A 19,327-nucleotide genomic window follows, 5' to 3' on the forward strand; every position below is an offset into this window, starting at 1 on the left:
AACTGACGGTATTGCTTATATTATCTATGAATTTATTAATACACTTTCGCAATTGGAATGTCTTTTGCCTGTTGGTATTTTCTTCGGGTCCTCGCCCTCGGGCAAGTCAACAAGCGCGCGAGTCTCCTCCGTAGAAGTGGTCATCGACAAAGTAGTTAATATCTTAGTCTAAGGAGACGAGACTTCCTCTATTCATTTATCGTATTTAGTCTTATATCTTGTAATCTCAAATCAAATCAGATTAACTCGACCAGTCAAGTCTTGAAAACGTCCCAGACTCAAAATTGGATCGGCGTGAACTCGCAACACGCCGGCTCCCCATTCTCCCCGTCCGCCTCTTCCCCATCATCACCACTTTGCCTTTCCAGCTCTTCTCCTCCCCTTCTTCTTCCTCCTTTACTCGGTCTGCCCTTCTCGCAAATGTCGATTACTCCTCCACCAATGCTATCTTCGTTTCAGCCCCCTTCCTCGTGAAGCTGAGTTATCGCCTCGAGGACCTCTGTGCCTCGCTTGATCCACTGCCTCCGACCGCCTCGTCATTGTCACGTCTCATTCTCCCTCCCCTCCTAAAAAGCCCTTCTCTCCTCCCACCCCCAAGCGACCCCCCTAGGAGTCTTCGTTCGTGCTATCGTCCTGTAACGGTCAGCCTGATCCTGTCAGGCAGGTCCTGTCAGGCCTCGAGACTACCCCTTCTGCTTGCTCGCCAAGTCCTTCTTCGCATTTCCCGCCGACAATCGGTCGTGATTACACTTTCTCCTCTTCTCCACGTCTAGTACTGTTCGTGTGACGGACAGGAATCCTCCGTCCACAATGTCCACGCCTTCCACGGCCACTGCAACCCATCCTACTACTCACCAGCACTACGGCTATCCCCATTCCTCATACCAAGCCACGACCACGTACCCAACCCCGACGACCGCCGCAGGGGCTCGCCTCGCAAACCCCTACACCTATTCCATTCCTTCGCCGACAACAACCACTCTTCCCTACGCACAACCCTCGCGAGTCGCTCCAACGACATCGACCCCTTCGGTCATGGCGTCGCATCCGAGCGGCTCCAGTGCGGCCCCATCACAAGGTGGTCGGAGAAAGAAGCCGGACTGGGGAGAATTCTACAAGAATGGCATCCCCAAGGAGGTCATTGTGATTGATGATAGTCCGGCCCCAGAGGCTCCCAAGACGGCAGCACCTCCTCCACCGCCGCATGGTGTCGCTTCCTCCACTGGCCAACCTCCAGTGGCACAACCAGCGGGTAAAAGGCGCCGCACGGGAATCGAGACCGCGTACGACCTGGGATACTACGACCGACCGTCCTTTTCCATCAATCCCCAACAATACGGCGAGGAATCCTCCGCGCACTCCTTGTCCACTGACCGGACGACGTCTCTGCACACCACGGCTCCGACCTCCCTCGGGTCGCAAGGGAGTTCGGGAGCCAGCAACGGTGTATACTATGAAGACGCCACGGTGGGCCAAAAGCGCAAGCGGACCACCCGGAAATCGACTCGCGATGAACAGAAACGTCGAGAGCTGGAGAACGCGCCAGAGGCGTTTCCCAGCTATGTTCCTCCCTCGAAGCCCATCATCAAGGCCAAGGATGTTCCTGTGCCTGTGATTCGCGATGTACGTCCTCCCTCGATTCGAGTCTTCAGCGACACGGCAGTGGAAACTAACTAGATTGTCTCCTACAGTTCACGAGTGGTCGCCATGAAAAGTTCGACGATGATGATGGCCACTACATTGTGACTCCCGACACGCCTCTGACAGAACGATGTAGGTAGACCTGTTTACAGTATCTGGAAACTTGGACTCGGCTGACCCTTCTTCTTTGCTAGACTCCATCATCAAACTTCTCGGTCAGGGCACTTTTGGCAAGGTTGTGGAAGCATTTGATAAGCAGCGAAAGGCTCGCTGCGCCGTCAAGATCATTCGATCCATTCAAAAGTACCGAGATGCATCGCGCATTGAGTTACGCGTCTTGTCTACCCTGGCCTCGAACGACAAGGCCAACCGCAACAAGTGCATCCACCTTCGGGATTGTTTCGATTTCCGGAACCACATCTGCATCGTGACCGATTTGCTAGGGCAGAGCGTGTTTGATTTCCTGAAGGGTAACGGGTTTGTGCCTTTTCCCAGCAGTCAAATCCAGAACTTTGCGCGACAACTGTTTACGAGTGTGGCCTGTAAGTTGATTACCTAGCATTCCCCCCTTCTTTCATTCCCGAGTGAGGATCTATACTGATCTCATTCCAGTCCTCCACGACCTAAACCTCATCCATACCGACCTCAAACCCGAAAACATTCTCCTTGTCAGCAGCAACTACCAGACCTTTACCTATAACCGCACCATCCCCTCCTCCTCTCACGCAAACCCCCGCAATGCACGCCAGCGACGGGTGCTTCTCGACAGCGAGATTCGTCTTATTGACTTTGGTTCTGCCACATTTGATGATGAATATCACTCTTCTGTCGTGTCCACCCGCCACTATCGGGCACCCGAGATCATATTGAATCTCGGCTGGAGTTTCCCCTGTGATATATGGAGTATTGGGTGTATCCTGGTTGAGTTCTTTACCGGTGATGCTCTCTTCCAGACTCACGACAATCTCGAGCATTTGGCAATGATGGAGGCAGTCATTGGTACTCGCATTGATTCACGTCTTGTTCGTCAGGTGGTGCAGGGCCGTGCTGGTAATCACAATTCAGCCGCCAAGTAAGTTATCCCTCTTTGTGACTCTGAATCAGGATTAACCCGTTATCAGGTACTTTAACAGGAACAAGCTGGACTATCCCAACAACGAAACTACCCGGGCGTCACGCAAGTATGTTCGTCTCATGAAGGCGCTTACTGTAAGTCACAGGTCAAATCAAATACCTATCTTTTTTGTGAAGACGATCTGACTGGTTTATTCTTATGCAGGAGTTCATCCCAACCAATACCCCCTTCAACCGTTCGTTCCTGGATCTCCTACAAAAGATCTTCGTCTACGATCCCAAGCAGCGAATCACTGCCAAGCAAGCCTTGAAGCATCCCTGGTTCAAGGAAAGTCTTATCGACGACGGCACTGAGGCTTACCGCATCGGCATGGGCCTTCATCGCCAGGCTGGGGCCAGGTAAAGCGGCCACTCATTATTTTTTCTCATGGGTGTCTCTTTAACTCTCATCTCCCCCCGTATATGGCGTCACTGGGTTTGTGGATAGACGGTTGTCTTTTCAAGGGGTAATTATTATCAACACATGGATGGGATGGATTGGTGTTTTCGTTCACATTGACTGGCAAAATGATGATAATGATGTGTACTGGGTTTCTTCTATCTGTCTCCTGCGTCTTTCTCGGCCTGGCATGTCTCCGGTGACTTCACTGCGATCTTTTTCTGGCTGGCATGACGATTATGAATCTCTGTATCCCCGGGAGGACCATGACCCGAGCAACGAAAGCCACCGAGGCCCCGCACCAGCTGGAGCGACAGGATCTCCGCAATGTGTCTCTCCTCGCATGTTTCCCCGATGGCGGCATCTCACACGATGCGGAATGGATCGTGATATCTTATGGGTTTTATCTTTTAGTTATTCTTCTTGCCATTCCTTTCGGCGCTGGTGATTGGTTTATATTCTAAAGGCTTCTGCGCTGTTGCATCTGCTGCGCGATGTTTCTTTTCTTCTGGTTTTTTTTTTATCTTTTGAGTATATTCATGGGGGTTGTTGGACTTTTAGGCTGTGATTGTGATTGTGATTGTGATTCTTATACCATGAGGTCGGGGTATTATAGGCGTCCATGTGGGAGTATAGGGGATGTACATAGGCATTGGCCGGTCCTATGACCCGACTCCATTGATCCTTTGACTGTTTTGCTGTTTGGGGTCTCTTGAAATTGGAGATTCTAGCCCTCTTGCCAGAAACTGGTGTAGATGTCTGGCTGGTAGATGTATATCAATCACTACCTTGATTCAAAGATATAGTCTCCCACTTTAAACCATATAGTCGTCCATTCATCCCATCTATACAGCCCAGCCCATTGTCTCCAAACAGATAAGGGCGAGCCAGAAACGTAGATCATTGTTCTGATTTACAGCATATCAAGGTTACCTATCACCTAACCAAAACAGACACTTCCGCACTCCCCAGAATAACTATTCAATCCGCTCCATATTCGGCACCCTCCTCTGAAGAATACCCTCAATCCTCTCCGCAAGACCCAACAACTCCTCATCACAATCAACTCTCCCCATCAACTCCAATCCCACCGGCACACCCTGAACAGCTGTAGAAGTCGGAGGACTAAACCCAGCTATGTATACAGAATCAGCATTACTCTAGATTAGAATCTACTAGTTGGTATGTTGAGATGTAAGAAACTCACCAGGAATACAAATAGCAGGCCTTCCCGTCAACGCAGCAAGTATTCCATTCCGCCTCGGTTGTAAAGTCGTCCCAATTTCAACGACTAACTGTCGTTGATGCGGATAGACCAATGCGTCGATATCATTTTTCTCAAAACATTCGTTCATAGAATCTTTCAAGATCGAAATATTCTTTAAACGAGTTTGATACCCGGGACTCGATAGTGAGAATGTCTCCGGATCTTTCAACGGTGCAGTGAATACCTCCGTCACTGCATTTTTGTCATAGTCCCCACTTTCCGCAATCTCTTTTAACGAGTGATACGGTGATATGACTTCTGGTGATTGGAGAAATGTATTTAATCGTTCCTGGAACTCGTAGATTTGTGTATCAGCCGTGGAGTAGAGAGTTGTGAAACGCCAGTCTGGATGGGTGGTGGGATTGATATGGATGAATTCGATATCTGATCCAGACTTGGATCCACTGATAGATGATATAGCATCATTGATGATGTCCTGAACAATCTCGTTTTCGTGGATGAGGTTCGTTGATAGATCAGTGTTGGGATCATCGAGTCCGAAATAAGCATCTAGAATACCAATCCGGATTGTCCTTCTTCTTGAACCCTCACACTCACCACTCACCTCCCTCTTATCAACCTTCAAAACATCAAAAACAACCCTAACATCCACCGCTGATCCACCCATAGGCCCAACCACATCCTGCACACCCGAAACAGGCACAACACCCTGTGTACTCACCCTCCCCCATGAAGGTCTAAACCCGACAATCCCACACGCCGACGCAGGCGACCTCAACGAATTAACCGTATCACTACCAAGCCCAACAAGACCCAACCCACTCGCAATAGCAACAGCCGTTCCACCCGATGATCCACCCGGTGTCCGGCTGGGATCAAACGGATTCAAACACTGTCCGCCTGCCGAAGATGTGCTCGTGCCCTGTAGGGCGAATTCGTGTAAATTGGCTTTCGCTAAGATGATAGCACCAGCATCTTTCAGACGAGAAACGACATCACTATCTGTTTTCGTGACTAGCCCGCGAAGAGCGGATACGCCTGCGGTGGTGGGTATATCTTTCGTTGAGATATTATCTTTCACGATGATTGGTACACCGTGGAGGGGCGGGAGGGGTTTATTTTCGGAGAGAAGGGATTGAGTTTCCAGATCCTTTTCTTTGGCGAGGGATAGGGCTTGTGGGTTTATGTTGATTAGGGAGTTGAGCATTGGATTATATTTGGTTATGCGGGTGAGGTAGGTTTGGATTAGGTCGGTGCAGGTTGTTGTTTTGCTGGAGAGGGCGGCGTGGAAGGTTGGGATTGTGAGGGTTTGTATGTCGAGGGAGAGGGGTGGGGATGTTGAGCCCATGATGAAGGTGATGAGACGATAATGGTGAGTCTTAGGTTTTTGAGTTGATTGGGTCCGAGAGTGTGAGGTGGAAGATTGGTCGGACTATAAGATGAAGGATAGGGAAGGATGGGGTTGTGTACAGATGTTGGGGTAGCGTTGGAGTAACTAATGCGATGTTCTCCAACTAAAGTGTCCCTCCAATTTAGAGATGCGGGGGTTCTTTCTTTGTGATTCCCACTCGAAAGAGAGAAAAGAAAGATTCCACCTACAGGCTACGCAAATCCATGTACATAGACAAGATCATATATTCAAATCCTATACAACAAACCCGAGAATCATCACGCAGTAAAAGCCCAAAAATTCTATTCATTCATGCACATGCAAATGCAAAATGCACACGCTATAATCAAACGCCCAAAAGACAAAACCGAAAAAAATCGAATCCCAATTACATACCCCGATTAAACTCAACCATCCCCTCAGCACCACCCCGACCATGGAACTCCTCCTCCAAAGAAGCAGCACTAATAGCCTGACGCTGCGGGAAAGCCGCCAAGGCCAACGGCAAAGCGAACAGGGAAGTAGTCAAAACGAGACCCAAGTTCACGGGGAGGGTCAGACGCGGGTTCGCACGCAACCAGGCGGTTTTCTCGAGACGGACCAGGATCAGAGGGGGCAGGACCATGATCGGGGTTGCGTTCAGGACACGCGAGATGGCGGTTTCGCCGACAGCGAGGGTTGCGGCCTTCTTACTCTTGCCCAGGCTCTGGAGGGGCTCGGCGTCGTCGCCGAGGGCTTCACGCTTAGCGCGGTCTGCGTCCGAGAGGACGGGGTACACGTCGATGCCGCGGCGGATCTCCTCGCCACGCATGAGGAAGACGTTCAGGGCTGAGGCACTGGCGACAGCGGCGAAGGGGACGAGACGAGAGAGAATCAGGCGAGTGTTGGGGGAGATGCTCTTGAGGCGCGGCACGAGGGCGTTCAGACCCAGGGCGACCGAGCAAGAGGCGGACACGGCCATGAGGTAGGATTTGGCGATTTGGGAGGTGGAGAGGGGGGTGGACTTGTTGGCGTTGGCATTGTTGATGGCGACGTTGAGCGACTGGTTGCCGATTTGCCAGAGAAGAGTGCCGGCCGTCTAGAGGGGAACAGGTTAGGGTTGTCGCGTGCCAATTTGGAGACTTGTTAATTACTCACACTAAGACCCGGGGTGAGCATGCCTGCCGTAACGACCAGATTCGTCAGGACGTAAGCAGACATGCGGAAAGGAAGTATGACCGGTTCGCCGGTATCTACGGCACACACAATATTAGCGATTGACTCCTTTCCCAAAGTATACCATCGAATCCATACCAGGGTGCAGCGTCGAGTCCACCACCTTCTTCGCCTTCCACAATTCCGGAGTCATAACAGGGATCTTGTTCTGCTTGTAGGAAGCAATCAAGCTCTTGGCTTGCTCCAGGCCCGCGGGCGAGACGAGCAGCGTCCTGATCAATGAATTAGTATACAATCGCGTCGCAAGACAGTACCCTCGGGGCTGCTTACCGAGGATCGGAGATATCAGCAGCATGGCGGACACGGCCCCAGTAGGACTTCAAGTCATATTGAGAGACAGGCAGGTCGCGAGGACCAGGGAGTGAAGCAGACATGGCCAAACTAGCAAAAGAGAGAGTGTGTGGTCTAAGAAAGAGTGAAAGACCCGGGGGAGGCAAGAAGAAATGACTCGATTTTGGAATTTGCGGGGAGCCGATTTACTTTTTCACGATAATAAAAGGCGGTGAGAGCGATAAGTGGGTTATGAACCAATCAGAAGGAGAAGAAGGACAAGAGCCTTCCAGGAATATCGGGCGGGCTGCCGATTCTATGCGCGAGTCAAAAAGTAAAAAAAGGAAAACTTCTATTGGATCGGGGGAAAGAGTATAATGGCAATAGTACAGATAGAAAAGAGTACAGAGGTATCATCATGAAAGACAAAGAGGGGGTAATTAAAAGGAAGAAACACAAGAACGGCGGGAAGTGTCCCGATGCAAGGTTGACAATAAGAAAAAAACCCCGGCGCTCGGGGGGAAATGATATAACAAAGGAAAAACAAGGTCGTTAAGACACATCCTCATAGGACAGGGTCACTCGGGCCCCCGGCAGGTTTACCGGAATCGAAAGGATTTATGCGCCAAAGGTGAAGGAGGACCCCCGCCCGGTGCATATCCCGACCGGACACGGGAGGGGGTTTGGGAACAGAACATGCAGACATAAAAGGATGGCAGGTTGGACCGCTCCAGACCGACACATTTCGTATGGAGCCAGTGGGTACAAGATTCACTGGAAACAAAGTGGTGAGTGCACTTGGACCAAAAAACGACGATAGAGAAACAAAGCTTACCATTGAATCATGAGATGGCCACCATTATCCATCGAATTGCAAACACAGCGCGTCCCATTACTGGGATTACTATGGCGGTCGGTGCTGGGGGTGGCTAGGTCAGGGTCGGTCAAGGTGGTGGGAGAGTGGCTCGAGTGATGAGATGGGTGGATATCGAAATCACTATGGAGTCGAGGAGGGGAAGAGCGTATGTGAGCAAATGTAGCAGCTCGGGGAAGACGAGCACCGTAGCCCCCGGTGGAAGGTCTGCCTCCCCGTCCACGCTCTTTAAGAACCTGTCGAAGGGCGTGGGTGGCATCACCACTGTCATCCTCTTCGCCAGGTAGCGTCTGAGAGGCGACGCTGCCCCGGGTATACGTAGCATCCGAATGGAGTAGGGATGAATGTCGCTTGCTTGGCGTCCGCTTGATAGCCTCGGGAGAACCCCGGTAGGTGGATCGGCTAGAGACAGCTCGGGAGGAGCCCGCCCAGGGAGACATCCGTCCAGAGTGGGATGAGCCAACTGTAGACGCATAGGATCCTTTGGAGGGAGGGCGAGAGCCAGAGTCACTACAAGACAGGGAGGGTCGACCACCGTCGAAGAGACCGAACGAAGAAGACTGCGGACGAGACAGAACGGGATATTCAGAATATTCCGCAGGGTCGGCCTCGCTCTCGGTGGCAGAACCATCCAGATCCATCCCAGTCAAGGGATCAGTCAACCCCGTGGGACCCTCGTCGAGAGGCTGCATTTCTGCCTTGGCCCGACCATCTTTGCCAATTTTCAACACCACCGACTGCGAACGAGTGGGCATGCCCGAGGCGACTGAATTGGACCGACCCAACGGCGCCGGTCTCATGGTCTTAACGGGAGAGACTCGCCCCTTGGAAGGACTCTTACGAATTCCACTCGTCGTGGCCATGATACCGCTGGATCGACTGAGTGGACGATGGGAAGAGCTCGTGATCGCCGTATGTGTGACACTTCGAGTGAGTCCTGGCCGGCCACGCGGGGTGAAATCGTCCTCTTCGTCATCGCCCGAGAAGCTCGAGAACGAGGCCGGACGATATCCTTCGAAACCATGGGCTCGACGAAGTTCCTCTCGCTTTGATTCCTCGATTTGGTGGTGATAAGGCTGTCTCATTCCAGGCCGCCTTTCGGGTGTGAGCTGAGGCCCACCAAACCGTCGGGCAGGGGAGCTCAAAAACATCGCTGGGTCCTCGGCCTTGGTGACGGGGATACGTGGAGAAGTCGAAAAGGGAGCAGGAAAGAGAGCTGCATCGGTGGGAGGAGCCGAGGAGATTCCAAACCCACCGTTGGTGAACTCAGGCAAATCCATGGAGCCATCGATGGCGGGTAGTTGTGGGATATTTGCGCTGAGAGAGGCATGGGCAGATGGTCGTCCGGCATGAACATGGCCCCTACCGGAGTCGAGTGACGGGAGTCCATGTACTGGCTGCTCCTGCTCGTGATCCCAGAACAGCCGCTGCTGTGGGAAGAAAGGAGACCCCGTGGGATCTAACGAAGCTAGTTGGAAGAGGTCCGGAGAAGACTGCAAATTCCCGAACAGTCGAGGGGATACCCCCAGAAGACGACTCGGGGTCTCTAAATGATTGGCCACCCGCGGTGTTGTCCCTCTCCCGACACTGCCCAAGGACTCAAAATCAGGAATCTTTCGTCTAGACGCACTGGTCGGCGGTGGGGTTTGCATGGATGCTGCGGATTTGGCCGAATCCACCGTCCTCGGACCATCTTCACCCACGGTGGGCATCGGCCTCATGGGACGAATCCTCCTGGCGGTATCGGTGTTTTCTGAGCCCCTTCCATCTCTGATATCTGTCGATGCCTCTGCTCTCAAAGCATTGGACGGGGTATTGATGCCGAACTTGTGTGGGGAGCGAAGGAACTCAGGACTGGAGGCATAAGGGTCTGCCGTATCCCAGGTGACTCGAGGGTCAAAAAAACTCGACTCGAGCTTTGGCGTTGTGAAGGAGTCAAAGGCGGCCGTCGTCGGAGTCCTTGTCGGGGTCTGCGGTTCGCCGTTGGGATAGCTGAAGCTGAACATGGCCGGGTACATTAGCATCATTTTTCGGGGTCAAGACCGGCGGGCAATGCAGAACAAGATTGCGACCGAAATGCGGAATAGCATAGAATATCGGGACAACCAAGCATAGAGTATCTCGAGTAAGACACCCCACTCGGAAGGGAGGAAAGGAGGGAGGGGAGGGGGGGGGGGGATTGGAGGAAAGGTGGTCGTGTTAGTGGTAGCAGAAGGAGTAGAGGGCTTCAGCATACCTGTGGACAGGGTGATCCCAACTCATGTCAGCAACACGAGCCTAGCAACCATCGACGGTCGAGCTGCCAGGCAACCTTAACGGAGGGAGATATGAAGAAGATTGGAGGAGACGAGTCGAAGGGGGGAGAGGGGAGGAATGCTCGGCAGGGAGGGTGGGCGAGAAGGTTTGCGGGAGATTACAGCATTGATCGAAGTTGGATGCTGCAGTATAACTTGTGGGTGGTAGTGAGTGTAGATTGGAATGAATAAACTGTAGCTTTTGAAGTAGCTATAATCGGTCCCAAAATTGGTTTCGAGGGGGAGTCGAGGCTAAGCGGCTCTGCAGGAAGGAAGGAGTTGGTCGGCGTGGTGGTGGTGGAAGTAAGCCGGTTCGGGACTTCGTAGTTTCCTCGATCAATGAGCGTCTGGGTATAGTTTGGGGCCCGTTGGAGGATCTGGCAGGTTCAGTCCACAGGGAGACCAGCAAGAACCGAGAATGCCGATAAGGTGGAATAACTCGAAGCTGGACCAGTTGGGATGGTTCGGAAGGATCGTCTGCAGGGAGGAGGAGAAGACGGAGTAGAAGACGGAGAGTAGACGGAGGGGTGTTTTTCTTTTTCTCAGTTGGTCCAAGTTGGTTTCTTCTTTTTTCCGTGGGGATTTCCACCTTTTTTTTCTTGGGTCCTTTTTGGTTTGATTCACTTGGTCGGCCTCCACCGAATCCACTATCAAACTTCCGATGTTCCGTTATTCAACTGGCGAGATGGTTTGAATGAATAGATGTGAGTAGTAGGGATCAAATGGGGACTGAGCTTAGAATCTTGTACATGGAGTAGAGTTGAGAAGTTCTAGTTCATGCGGAGTACTACTAAGGAACACGGAGTATATCGAAGTATCATCGGATACGATAAAAGCCATGGTTTAAAGGGAACTATGTTACTAAAACCTACAATAGCTATAGCTATAGCTATACTCTATCCTCACATTTATTCATTGTATCATTATATCCTTCCTATCGACTCGGTCGCACGCAAACACTCTTTTTGAGAGCTCCCTCGGTCCGACAGGTCAGCACCAGCTGAACAAAGAACAACAGAGCGCCTCCTAGGCCTCCTTGGGGGTCTAAATTGGGTCTAAACTCCCCCGCCGATCCAGACCCTATTGGGGCGGACACGATCGAGCCTCGTTTCCTAAGTTCTCTAGCTCTTGAAGTTCCTTGGTCGTCTCATCTCTTTAGTCCTACTACCGTACCCTAGTATTGTGTATTGTACCGCCAGAGCTTCGGGGCAGCCGGTAGCGATTGCACCAGCCAGTCACTAAAGAGCGCGGGGTCACTCCCGCTTTGTTCGTCTTTTGTAGGACCAGTCAAACTCGAAGGCTAAGGATATAGCTACTAGTCACTACGATGGAGTACACACTAAACTCGACTTGCTCAACTCCCCCGGGACCCAATCTGACCGATGACGACATGTGGCCATGCCTGGCGAGATGAAAGTGGAGCCGCCTAGGAATCAACCCATTGAAGAGCCTGGAGAAAAGCGGCTGGACGGGTGAGAACTACGGAACTGACTGACTTGGAAACTGAGCCTTTCTGTAAGTAAACTAACAGTATGTATATCTCGTAGCGGGAGTACTCCGGACTCCGTATCTTGGGCAGCATGTAGAAGAATTGCTGACCGGACCTGATCCAGTACGTATCTTCCGCGGGTAGAGGGGGTTCAGCTCGCCATGATGCTAATCCATAAGCCCGTAGGCCCTAAACAGTTAGGGATTCGGCACTCGGGCGAGCTGAAGGTCATCCCCGGTCCGTTAAAGGGGGGGGTCTCTAAACCAGTCAAGTCACCAACTGCCATGTCTTGTTCCCTTTTCCACCTATTCCACCACGTAGTTAAACGAACCCCTCGGGCTAATCGGCAAAATTGCTTTGCCGTTCTACCATAGATACGGAGTATACTTACTTGGTACACGCATTCTGTATGTAGTTCTCGAGCAAACACACTAGGTGTGCCTATACATACTGTAGTATAGATCCTTCAAGTTTCCCCCCTCAACTCATTGTCACTTGTCAATCCCTAGCCGCTAAAATTCACGGCCCCTGGCATATACGACCAGCCCATCTTCTTGGCACCACCACCTTGAATTTGTGTCTCTCCGCTGATTCATCCCCCGTCTTGTTTGGCGGGTCGCTTCCCCTTACTCCTCATTTGCTCCTCATTTGATTCCTGGTCTGGTCAGAACCGGACTTTTGCTGGCTGAACATCTTGCACAGCCCGGTAGTATCTCTAGCAAGTACTCAAGTATTTTTTTCTTTATGTACTTTGTACTTCCAGAGAGAATTCGGATGCTCATCAGCCATCGGATCTGACTGTTGTCCCTCTCGTCCGAGCAACGGGCCCAGCCATCCACTTATCCAGTTGTCCAATCTCCGATACATGCGACATGAACGAGGTCCAGCCCTGCCCACTCCTAACCTTGAACCCACAAGCTAACCCACTGGAGCTCCCCACGCTAAATCTCACACGAGATCTGGGTTGATCATAATCTCGGTCACCTTACGGACCTACAGAATAAGCCTACCCACAATGAATATACTCTTTGAACCGGATTGACTTTTCCCTCATCTGATCTGAGCCGCCTCTAGGACACTTTAACCTGATCCGAGTGGAGTTCCTAACTCTGTCTCCCAATTTCAAGACAGATCGTCGTTCTGCCCTCCCCTCGTGAACAATGATCGCTGAGGGTACTAGGGTAAGACTTGAGCTCAGATTTTGCATTGTACCTGCATCTTGGGCTGCAAGGGCGGGCACACTCGACGTGGCAATAGGATCACAATTGGAAGCTTGATCTGCAATCCTGGCCCCACCAGCCAGTGTGGACTACACTGGACAAACTGGATGTACATACATACTACCGCTGTATGTTGAAGTATTGTAGCCGGTGTAAATTATTGTTCAACGTAGAGCATATACTTGAGTCAATCACATCACCTCAGCCTCGGCCTGGCCTGTTTCCCTCATTCCCACAAGCACCTACCTCTACATGCCGCCCGTCCCACGTTATTGGACAGTCCATATATTTAGAGTCAACTAGATTGCGTGCACAGTGGCACACAGATGTCACCTCGATCTCGCTAGCTGCATAATAAATTGACCCATCACATTGAACAATTGGACAAAGCACGTGTTAGTTTTCTAGACTACTGTATGTATAGAATCGACACTGGGGACATGTTGACATTGATTTCTGGTAGGCTCAAACCATCAATTGCGAGCCGCAATTTGCGACTCCATTGGCTGTATTGTTTTTTCTATGCCACTGGGAGAACTGTTACAATTATTTTTTTTCTGCACCTAAAAGTAAAACTTATTCTTAAATCAACCTTGGCTAGCGAACAACTTGACAATTGGACCTGCGCCCCGCGAGAGTTGGCCTAAACTATCAGGCAGTCAGGCTGCCAGGCACCATGTCCCTCCCCTGGTGCGCCACACTTCCACAACACAGCCACAGGTGTCCGCCACATTCTGCGCCTTCCCAATCGATCGACTACTAGGCCGTTTACATCCACCACACCACATCCATCTCAACCAGCATCAAGAAAGAATGAAAACGTGACCATCAACAATTCAAAACTGACCCGCCTCAGTGACCCAAACTGAGCGGGGTCATCCTCATTGATCCTTTCTTTGTCCTCCTCGCCTTTCTCTCTTTCTTTCCATCCCTCTGGTCTTTTGTTGACTCACGTTTACCATCACAATTAACGCTCTTTGTGATCCCAAATTCTCCAACGTTTTTGTCTTCATTTTCAAAATCTCAAACATCAATCAGCAGCAAAATGCCTCGAAACCCATCGCCACGCAAGGTCCGCCACCGTAGAAAGGTGGTGCACCGTCGAAAGGGCGGCGTGCGCAAGTCAAAAGCCCGGTCCTTGATCAAGGATGGCAAGCAAGGTCCGGATGGAGATGAAGCACCTCGCAAGGCAAAGCGCAAATCTATGCCCAGAATGCCCGAGTCCGAAGATCCATTGGAAGATGTAAGTCGAATGTCCCTCGTGGTTGGTTACTCGTCGCAACAGTATTTAATGCTGCATAGAACGTGTATGAGCGTGCGCTGATGCCCAAGGGCTACACTTTCGTTCCGAAAGGCGATGTCTACATTACTCGAAAGTGCCGGCTTATGACCAAGGATTCTGACCAAGTTGTGTACAAAGTCTACGTGAGTGCGCAACCACCTCTAACACTATGTTTCCATCCTCAACATGTCGTCTCATTAATTCTTAGGACAAAACGGGCAAGCGTTCCCTCGGAATTCGCGTGCCCTCTGACATCTACAATGAGGTTGAAGCCATGTCCAAAGAGACCGAAAAGTCTCGTGCCTCTGCCACCAAAGCCCGTGACACCAAATTTCTCGACCATGGACGAGAGCTCCTACGAGAGCAATTCCCATTGATGCCAGAGGACACTCTCGATGTCATTCTGGAGCACGCCTTTCAAAAGGGTTCAGGTCGCGTGGGCCGCACTGGCACCCTTACCGACAGTCATAAAGCCCAGCTGGCTGTCGAGGCCCATGTTCGACACAGATACACCCTCTACGAGACGATGCTTGAAAATGGCATGAATCGTTTCCTGGCACGCAAGAAAGTCTGGGACACCGTCCAGACCATTCGCCAGGCTTGGGAGGGCACTGGATCGAAGAAAGATGAGTGTTTGACATTGCGTTTGGGATGATCGGCCGGTCTGTTTAATGATACTGCATAGCAAAGGAGTTTGGGTTTGGATAGGCTGGCCTGGCATGTTGGGAATGACTCTTACGATTCTGATTGATATTTGGAACTACAATGGGACCTATCAGGGCATGATTCATCTAGCTCCTTAGGCGTATGCCTATCAATGGACTCCCTGTGTGATTCAATGTGGTCGGGGATCAGATAGCAAATTGATCAGCGAGATTGACCATACTTTTGGATCTTCGCCGGGCATACGAAATGATGTGTGATGAAAAAGACAAGACTACTAGGAACAAGAAATCTCTGGCGGACGGCGATACTTTTTCTCCCAACCCGCTCCACCTGAGTGAAACGTACTAAGGAACGACCATCACACCATCGAAAGGGACCTTTGTCCATCCCACGTCTTCTAAGGTACACCCTTCAATCGCCTCTTCCACGTCCTTAATCCTCTCCCCATGATCGTACGAGTCATACACCTCCCAGCCCCTCTAATCAGTCACGCAACCCCCTCCCATCCCTTTCTTCAGTAAGAACGTATATCGCTGCGATAATAGCACCACTGGGCTAGTAATGTCCGGTTCTTCTTGCACAGCGGTCACCACCCACTGCCGAACATGATCCCGAATCACAGCCATAGTCGCCCGGTCCAAATTCTCCAAGTCTTCAATCACAGTCAGGGCTAAATTATCAAGTAAATCAAGGCCCTGATTGTTTTCCAGCTTATGCTCAGTATTAGCGAGGAGCCGACCCATAAATTCGGCCCAAACTGTGTTACTTTGGTAGGTACATCGGTAAATAACGAAGCCCCAGGCACGACGGCCATGTTCGTGGAGATCATGCACGATTTGGTCGGCCATGTTGTGCCTAGGGCTTAGAGCCGGGATGGATGAAGACCGTCTCTGTATTGGAGAGAATCGGGCAGGGGGCCGAGTGTGCTTTTCTATCTGGCTTAGGCAGATACGCGATGTTGATGCTGGTGGGATGGAGAAGGGCACCTAACGGAGGATATCCCGACACCAGTCTCTCTGTCTAGCTCCGGACATGCGCATTGCGTTCAAGACATTGCATGGGTGGGAGTAGGACGGGTAACTAACAGCCTAGGTATACCCCTGGCCGGATGGCTTATTGTATGCTACTTTGACTGCTAATCCTAAGGTATACGTGAGAGGCGCATGTTGTGAAATCCACACTGACCCTAGCACCGGCTTAGGAAGCCTATATAAATTCCGCTTCACAGTTATGGCCTCGACAAGGAGTCTAGGAACTGCCCATCCATGGCCGAACCTGTGATATGGGAGGCTCTGTGGTAAATTATACCTTGGGTTACTAGATGCCTGTAAGTCACGAAGTTTAGCTAAGTCCAGTTTAGGAGTGGAAATGGAAGATTTAATATCTTTCTCAGACGGACCAAACTTCAAATTGCCGGATTGGGAGGAGTTACAGGAGAAGGGAGGACCGAAGACTCAAATTTCTCTAGAGCTAGCTTATCGCATGCGAGACAGAGAACCTACATGTTTGTTATTTTAATCCTAGGTAGACATCAGCTACGAGCTGTTGAAGAAACATAAACGGTGTGGGGCCGGGGGGGGGGGGGGGGGGGGGGGACTATTATGTGGAGCTAGCAAAGGTGAAAGAACGGAGACGTACTTCAGCCGAACAAACAAACAGTGGGTTTTTATCTTTATTTATCTCACAATGTCATATACTGTACAGCTGCGAGAAAGGCCTTGTGTACCAAAGAATCCTACGCATTATTGTAATTGATTTATAATACAGAAGTAGCGCTAAAAACGAAAAATATTCATTGGGACTATTCCTAGATCTCTGACACTGGGAGAGTTTTGTTGGCTTTGCGATGAGCGATTGTCGGACAATATCGCCATGATGAGGTCGATGGTACTAGACCGCACAGGCTCTCTTGCGAGCCTCGCATACCATCCGTTCAATGGGAAGCCTGATATACGAGACAGAATCGTATCTTTGATTCAACCTTCACTTGAGCAGTATCTCAAGTCAGACGCATGTGAATCGCTCTTTACAGAGCATCTTGGTATGGAGTATCGCGCATTCCTCCAACGCGGTCATGAACGGTTGGTTACCGCCGGACTTCAATGCCTGGAAACTTACTGGCCGTCATATCGAGATGACTGGGGCCAAAGTTGCCGAAGTTCACCGAGCAAGTCTTATCATTAGACCCGGGTGATCCTGAATCGAGACAGCTTGGCACGGTTCCGGTGCTGGAGAGTTACGCCGGCCTGACTTACACCGCCACATACCAAATGTCATATCTGTCGTTCATCAGACCAAGCGAAATGATTTTCGTCCCATTAGGCCGTATGGCATTGTTCTCCATGTGGGCGCATTTGCACGACTGCCTGCGAGGCATGCAGGTGTATGGACCTTCAGTAACCTTTCTACATATCGTGGCAGAGCACAACATGACTGAGTGGTTGGCTTGGGCGATCGCAAGTGGCAAAGATTACCTGGTGAAGACCGCAAACGACGAATCGATCCTACACTGGGCGGTGTTCTACGAGAACAAGGAGAGCGTAAAAATCATTTGTCAAAAGGAGGCCATAGGCGAAGTGGAAACCCGAGCCCGTTCTGCCCTCACCCAGAAAGACATGAAGCTGTTGTCGCTTATAGACCACCCGATCTGCGTGGCATCAGCCCTCTGGAATTAGCGGCGATTAAGGGGTACGCTGAGATAGCTGCACGGCTCTTTTCATACCATGGTGAAATAAGGGCTGCGCTGCCAAAGACACTCCACAGGTGAATCTGGCCCAGGGTCGAATCAACCAAAGTCTACAGCTTATCGGAAAAGGGAATCATATGCACTTCAAAACGGGATTCGTTGTGGACGCCGAATATGACGCTGGTTCCGCGCTCAGCGCTGCGATCAGCCGTGGGCATATAGAGGTTGTACGAGCATTAATTGATCACGGGCTCAACTGGGGATCGATTGCTAGGATTCACGAAGAAGGCTATCTGGAGCCAGAAGTCCCAGGAACCGACCATCAGTATACTGACCCTGTCAAGCTCGCGCTGTCACTCGGCGCCAAAATAGTATCTCCGACTACCAAGGCAATAGTACGGGAGCTTAAAAATGCGGCATTTGAGAGCTCCGGCTATGCCAACAACCTTACATCCCCAGCGACCCCGGTGGATCAAGTCTTCACGGCCACTAAGGTTCAGGTTGGTGATGACACTAGGGTGAGTTGGAAGCAGTTGCCCGTATCGGAACTTTTACAAAACCATAAAATCTTGGACGGAGATGATAAAATCACTTGGATACACCTCTCGGCGAATAATGTGAGTCAATTCCCGGTACCCCTGACAACGTGATGAACCCGGTTTGTGCAATGTTAACCAGATGAGCCTAGATGCAATGGGTCGAGGTACTGACCATTTGAGTAATAAAAAAGCAATAGCGAGTATCTGACTTGTATCTAGATTCTAATGTTGCGACTGATGGAAGAGACAAGATTCTTCGGCGGGAACTTTGGTCAAATCGTCAGACCTGGGGGTCTGCTCAGTCCTATATCTCCTTTATATAGCCTGGCTGCGACATTGGCTCGAAGAGCAAAGGTGGATCCAAGGTTCTCTACGTGAGTAATAAATCTCTAGTAGGTACAGATAACCGGGAAGCATGAACCAGACTTTGTCTAGATGCCGTATATCCATTGAGAAACGCAGGGAGTGGCGCTTGCTCAATAAACATTTCTCCTTTGTAATATAGGGACCTGTGAATTACTATATGCGGTTAGTTTTGTCGTTCCCTGCTTAGCTCCCTAATACACTGTTTTGTCACCTCTTCCACCATAGCCTTGACATAAAAGACCCGACCTCGCTCTTTCGACCACTTTTCTCCTTCTTTTCCTCCCTTCAACTCCTCTATCTTGCACTCGCCGCCGCCCCTTTTCTCTCCTATCCGCCCCCACAAACCACTACGCCTTGGCTTTCAGCCCGACGTACTGCCCCTTTCATTTTACCGGAAATGCCGCTCGATCCGACTCTCAGCTCGTTCTCCCCCTTGGAATGGAGCAGTCTCCCAGGAGCAGAATCACTGGGATGATCCAGCCCGCAGCCACATTTGTGTGATTTCCCATGTCGAGACTCCTACTTCTCAAAGAGCGTGACTGTCCATCATGCTACGAAGCCATCTATAGTGCGCCTTGCTCGTCTCTGAGCTCGCTGCCTTCCTTCGTATCTGCAATGTGCCAGTATACCTTCGATGCCGCATGCCTCGCTCCG

At 50.9% G+C, this 19,327-nt stretch overlaps 8 protein-coding genes across 8 annotated transcripts; 4 read left to right on the plus strand and 4 right to left on the minus strand.

Moving 5' to 3' along the window:
* The first annotated feature begins 349 nt into the window (after window positions 1-349).
* Window positions 350-3,965, plus strand: N7473_009839 (putative protein kinase (Lkh1)). The gene is made up of 6 exons (XM_057155778.1): window positions 350-1,623; window positions 1,692-1,773; window positions 1,836-2,183; window positions 2,254-2,713; window positions 2,763-2,850; window positions 2,921-3,965. The coding sequence occupies exons 1-6, from the start codon at window positions 811-813 to the stop codon at window positions 3,116-3,118; spliced, it is 1,989 nt and encodes a 662-aa protein (XP_057004433.1). The 5' UTR covers window positions 350-810; the 3' UTR covers window positions 3,119-3,965.
* A 166-nt stretch (window positions 3,966-4,131) lies between these two features.
* N7473_009840 (amidase) lies at window positions 4,132-5,730 on the minus strand (the record flags this gene model as incomplete). The annotated part of the gene is made up of 2 exons (XM_057155779.1): window positions 4,132-4,289; window positions 4,362-5,730. The coding sequence occupies 2 exons, from the start codon at window positions 5,728-5,730 to the stop codon at window positions 4,132-4,134; spliced, it is 1,527 nt and encodes a 508-aa protein (XP_057004434.1).
* Window positions 5,731-6,028: 298 nt separating this feature from the next.
* N7473_009841 (sideroflexin family transporter) lies at window positions 6,029-7,428 on the minus strand. The gene is made up of 4 exons (XM_057155780.1): window positions 7,258-7,428; window positions 7,066-7,199; window positions 6,910-7,004; window positions 6,029-6,850 (listed from the first exon to the last, which is right to left on the minus strand). Exons 1-4 carry the CDS (start codon window positions 7,359-7,361, stop codon window positions 6,161-6,163), a joined length of 1,023 nt encoding a protein of 340 aa, XP_057004435.1. The 5' UTR covers window positions 7,362-7,428; the 3' UTR covers window positions 6,029-6,160.
* Window positions 7,429-7,856: 428 nt separating this feature from the next.
* N7473_009842 (PHD finger domain protein) lies at window positions 7,857-10,393 on the minus strand (the record flags this gene model as incomplete). Its single annotated transcript, XM_057155781.1, has 3 exons — window positions 7,857-8,031; window positions 8,093-10,129; window positions 10,368-10,393. The coding sequence occupies 3 exons, from the start codon at window positions 10,391-10,393 to the stop codon at window positions 7,857-7,859; spliced, it is 2,238 nt and encodes a 745-aa protein (XP_057004436.1).
* A 3,786-nt stretch (window positions 10,394-14,179) lies between these two features.
* N7473_009843 (DUF2293 domain-containing protein) lies at window positions 14,180-15,071 on the plus strand (the record flags this gene model as incomplete). Its single annotated transcript, XM_057155782.1, has 3 exons — window positions 14,180-14,377; window positions 14,437-14,559; window positions 14,625-15,071. 3 exons carry the CDS (start codon window positions 14,180-14,182, stop codon window positions 15,069-15,071), a joined length of 768 nt encoding a protein of 255 aa, XP_057004437.1.
* A 490-nt stretch (window positions 15,072-15,561) lies between these two features.
* On the minus strand, window positions 15,562-15,930 carry N7473_009844 (uncharacterized protein; the record flags this gene model as incomplete). The annotated part of the gene is made up of 1 exon (XM_057155783.1): window positions 15,562-15,930. One exon carries the CDS (start codon window positions 15,928-15,930, stop codon window positions 15,562-15,564), a length of 369 nt encoding a protein of 122 aa, XP_057004438.1.
* Window positions 15,931-17,352: 1,422 nt separating this feature from the next.
* Window positions 17,353-17,757, plus strand: N7473_009845 (uncharacterized protein; the record flags this gene model as incomplete). Its single annotated transcript, XM_057155784.1, has 1 exon — window positions 17,353-17,757. The coding sequence occupies one exon, from the start codon at window positions 17,353-17,355 to the stop codon at window positions 17,755-17,757; it is 405 nt and encodes a 134-aa protein (XP_057004439.1).
* A 148-nt stretch (window positions 17,758-17,905) lies between these two features.
* Window positions 17,906-18,418, plus strand: N7473_009846 (uncharacterized protein; the record flags this gene model as incomplete). Its single annotated transcript, XM_057155785.1, has 1 exon — window positions 17,906-18,418. The coding sequence occupies one exon, from the start codon at window positions 17,906-17,908 to the stop codon at window positions 18,416-18,418; it is 513 nt and encodes a 170-aa protein (XP_057004440.1).
* Window positions 18,419-19,327: the final 909 nt, after the last annotated feature.

This window comes from Penicillium subrubescens, assembly GCF_028828155.1.
Source record: "Penicillium subrubescens strain IBT 31985 chromosome Unknown utg000007l_segment0_segment0, whole genome shotgun sequence".
Lineage (NCBI taxonomy): Eukaryota > Fungi > Ascomycota > Eurotiomycetes > Eurotiales > Aspergillaceae > Penicillium > Penicillium subrubescens.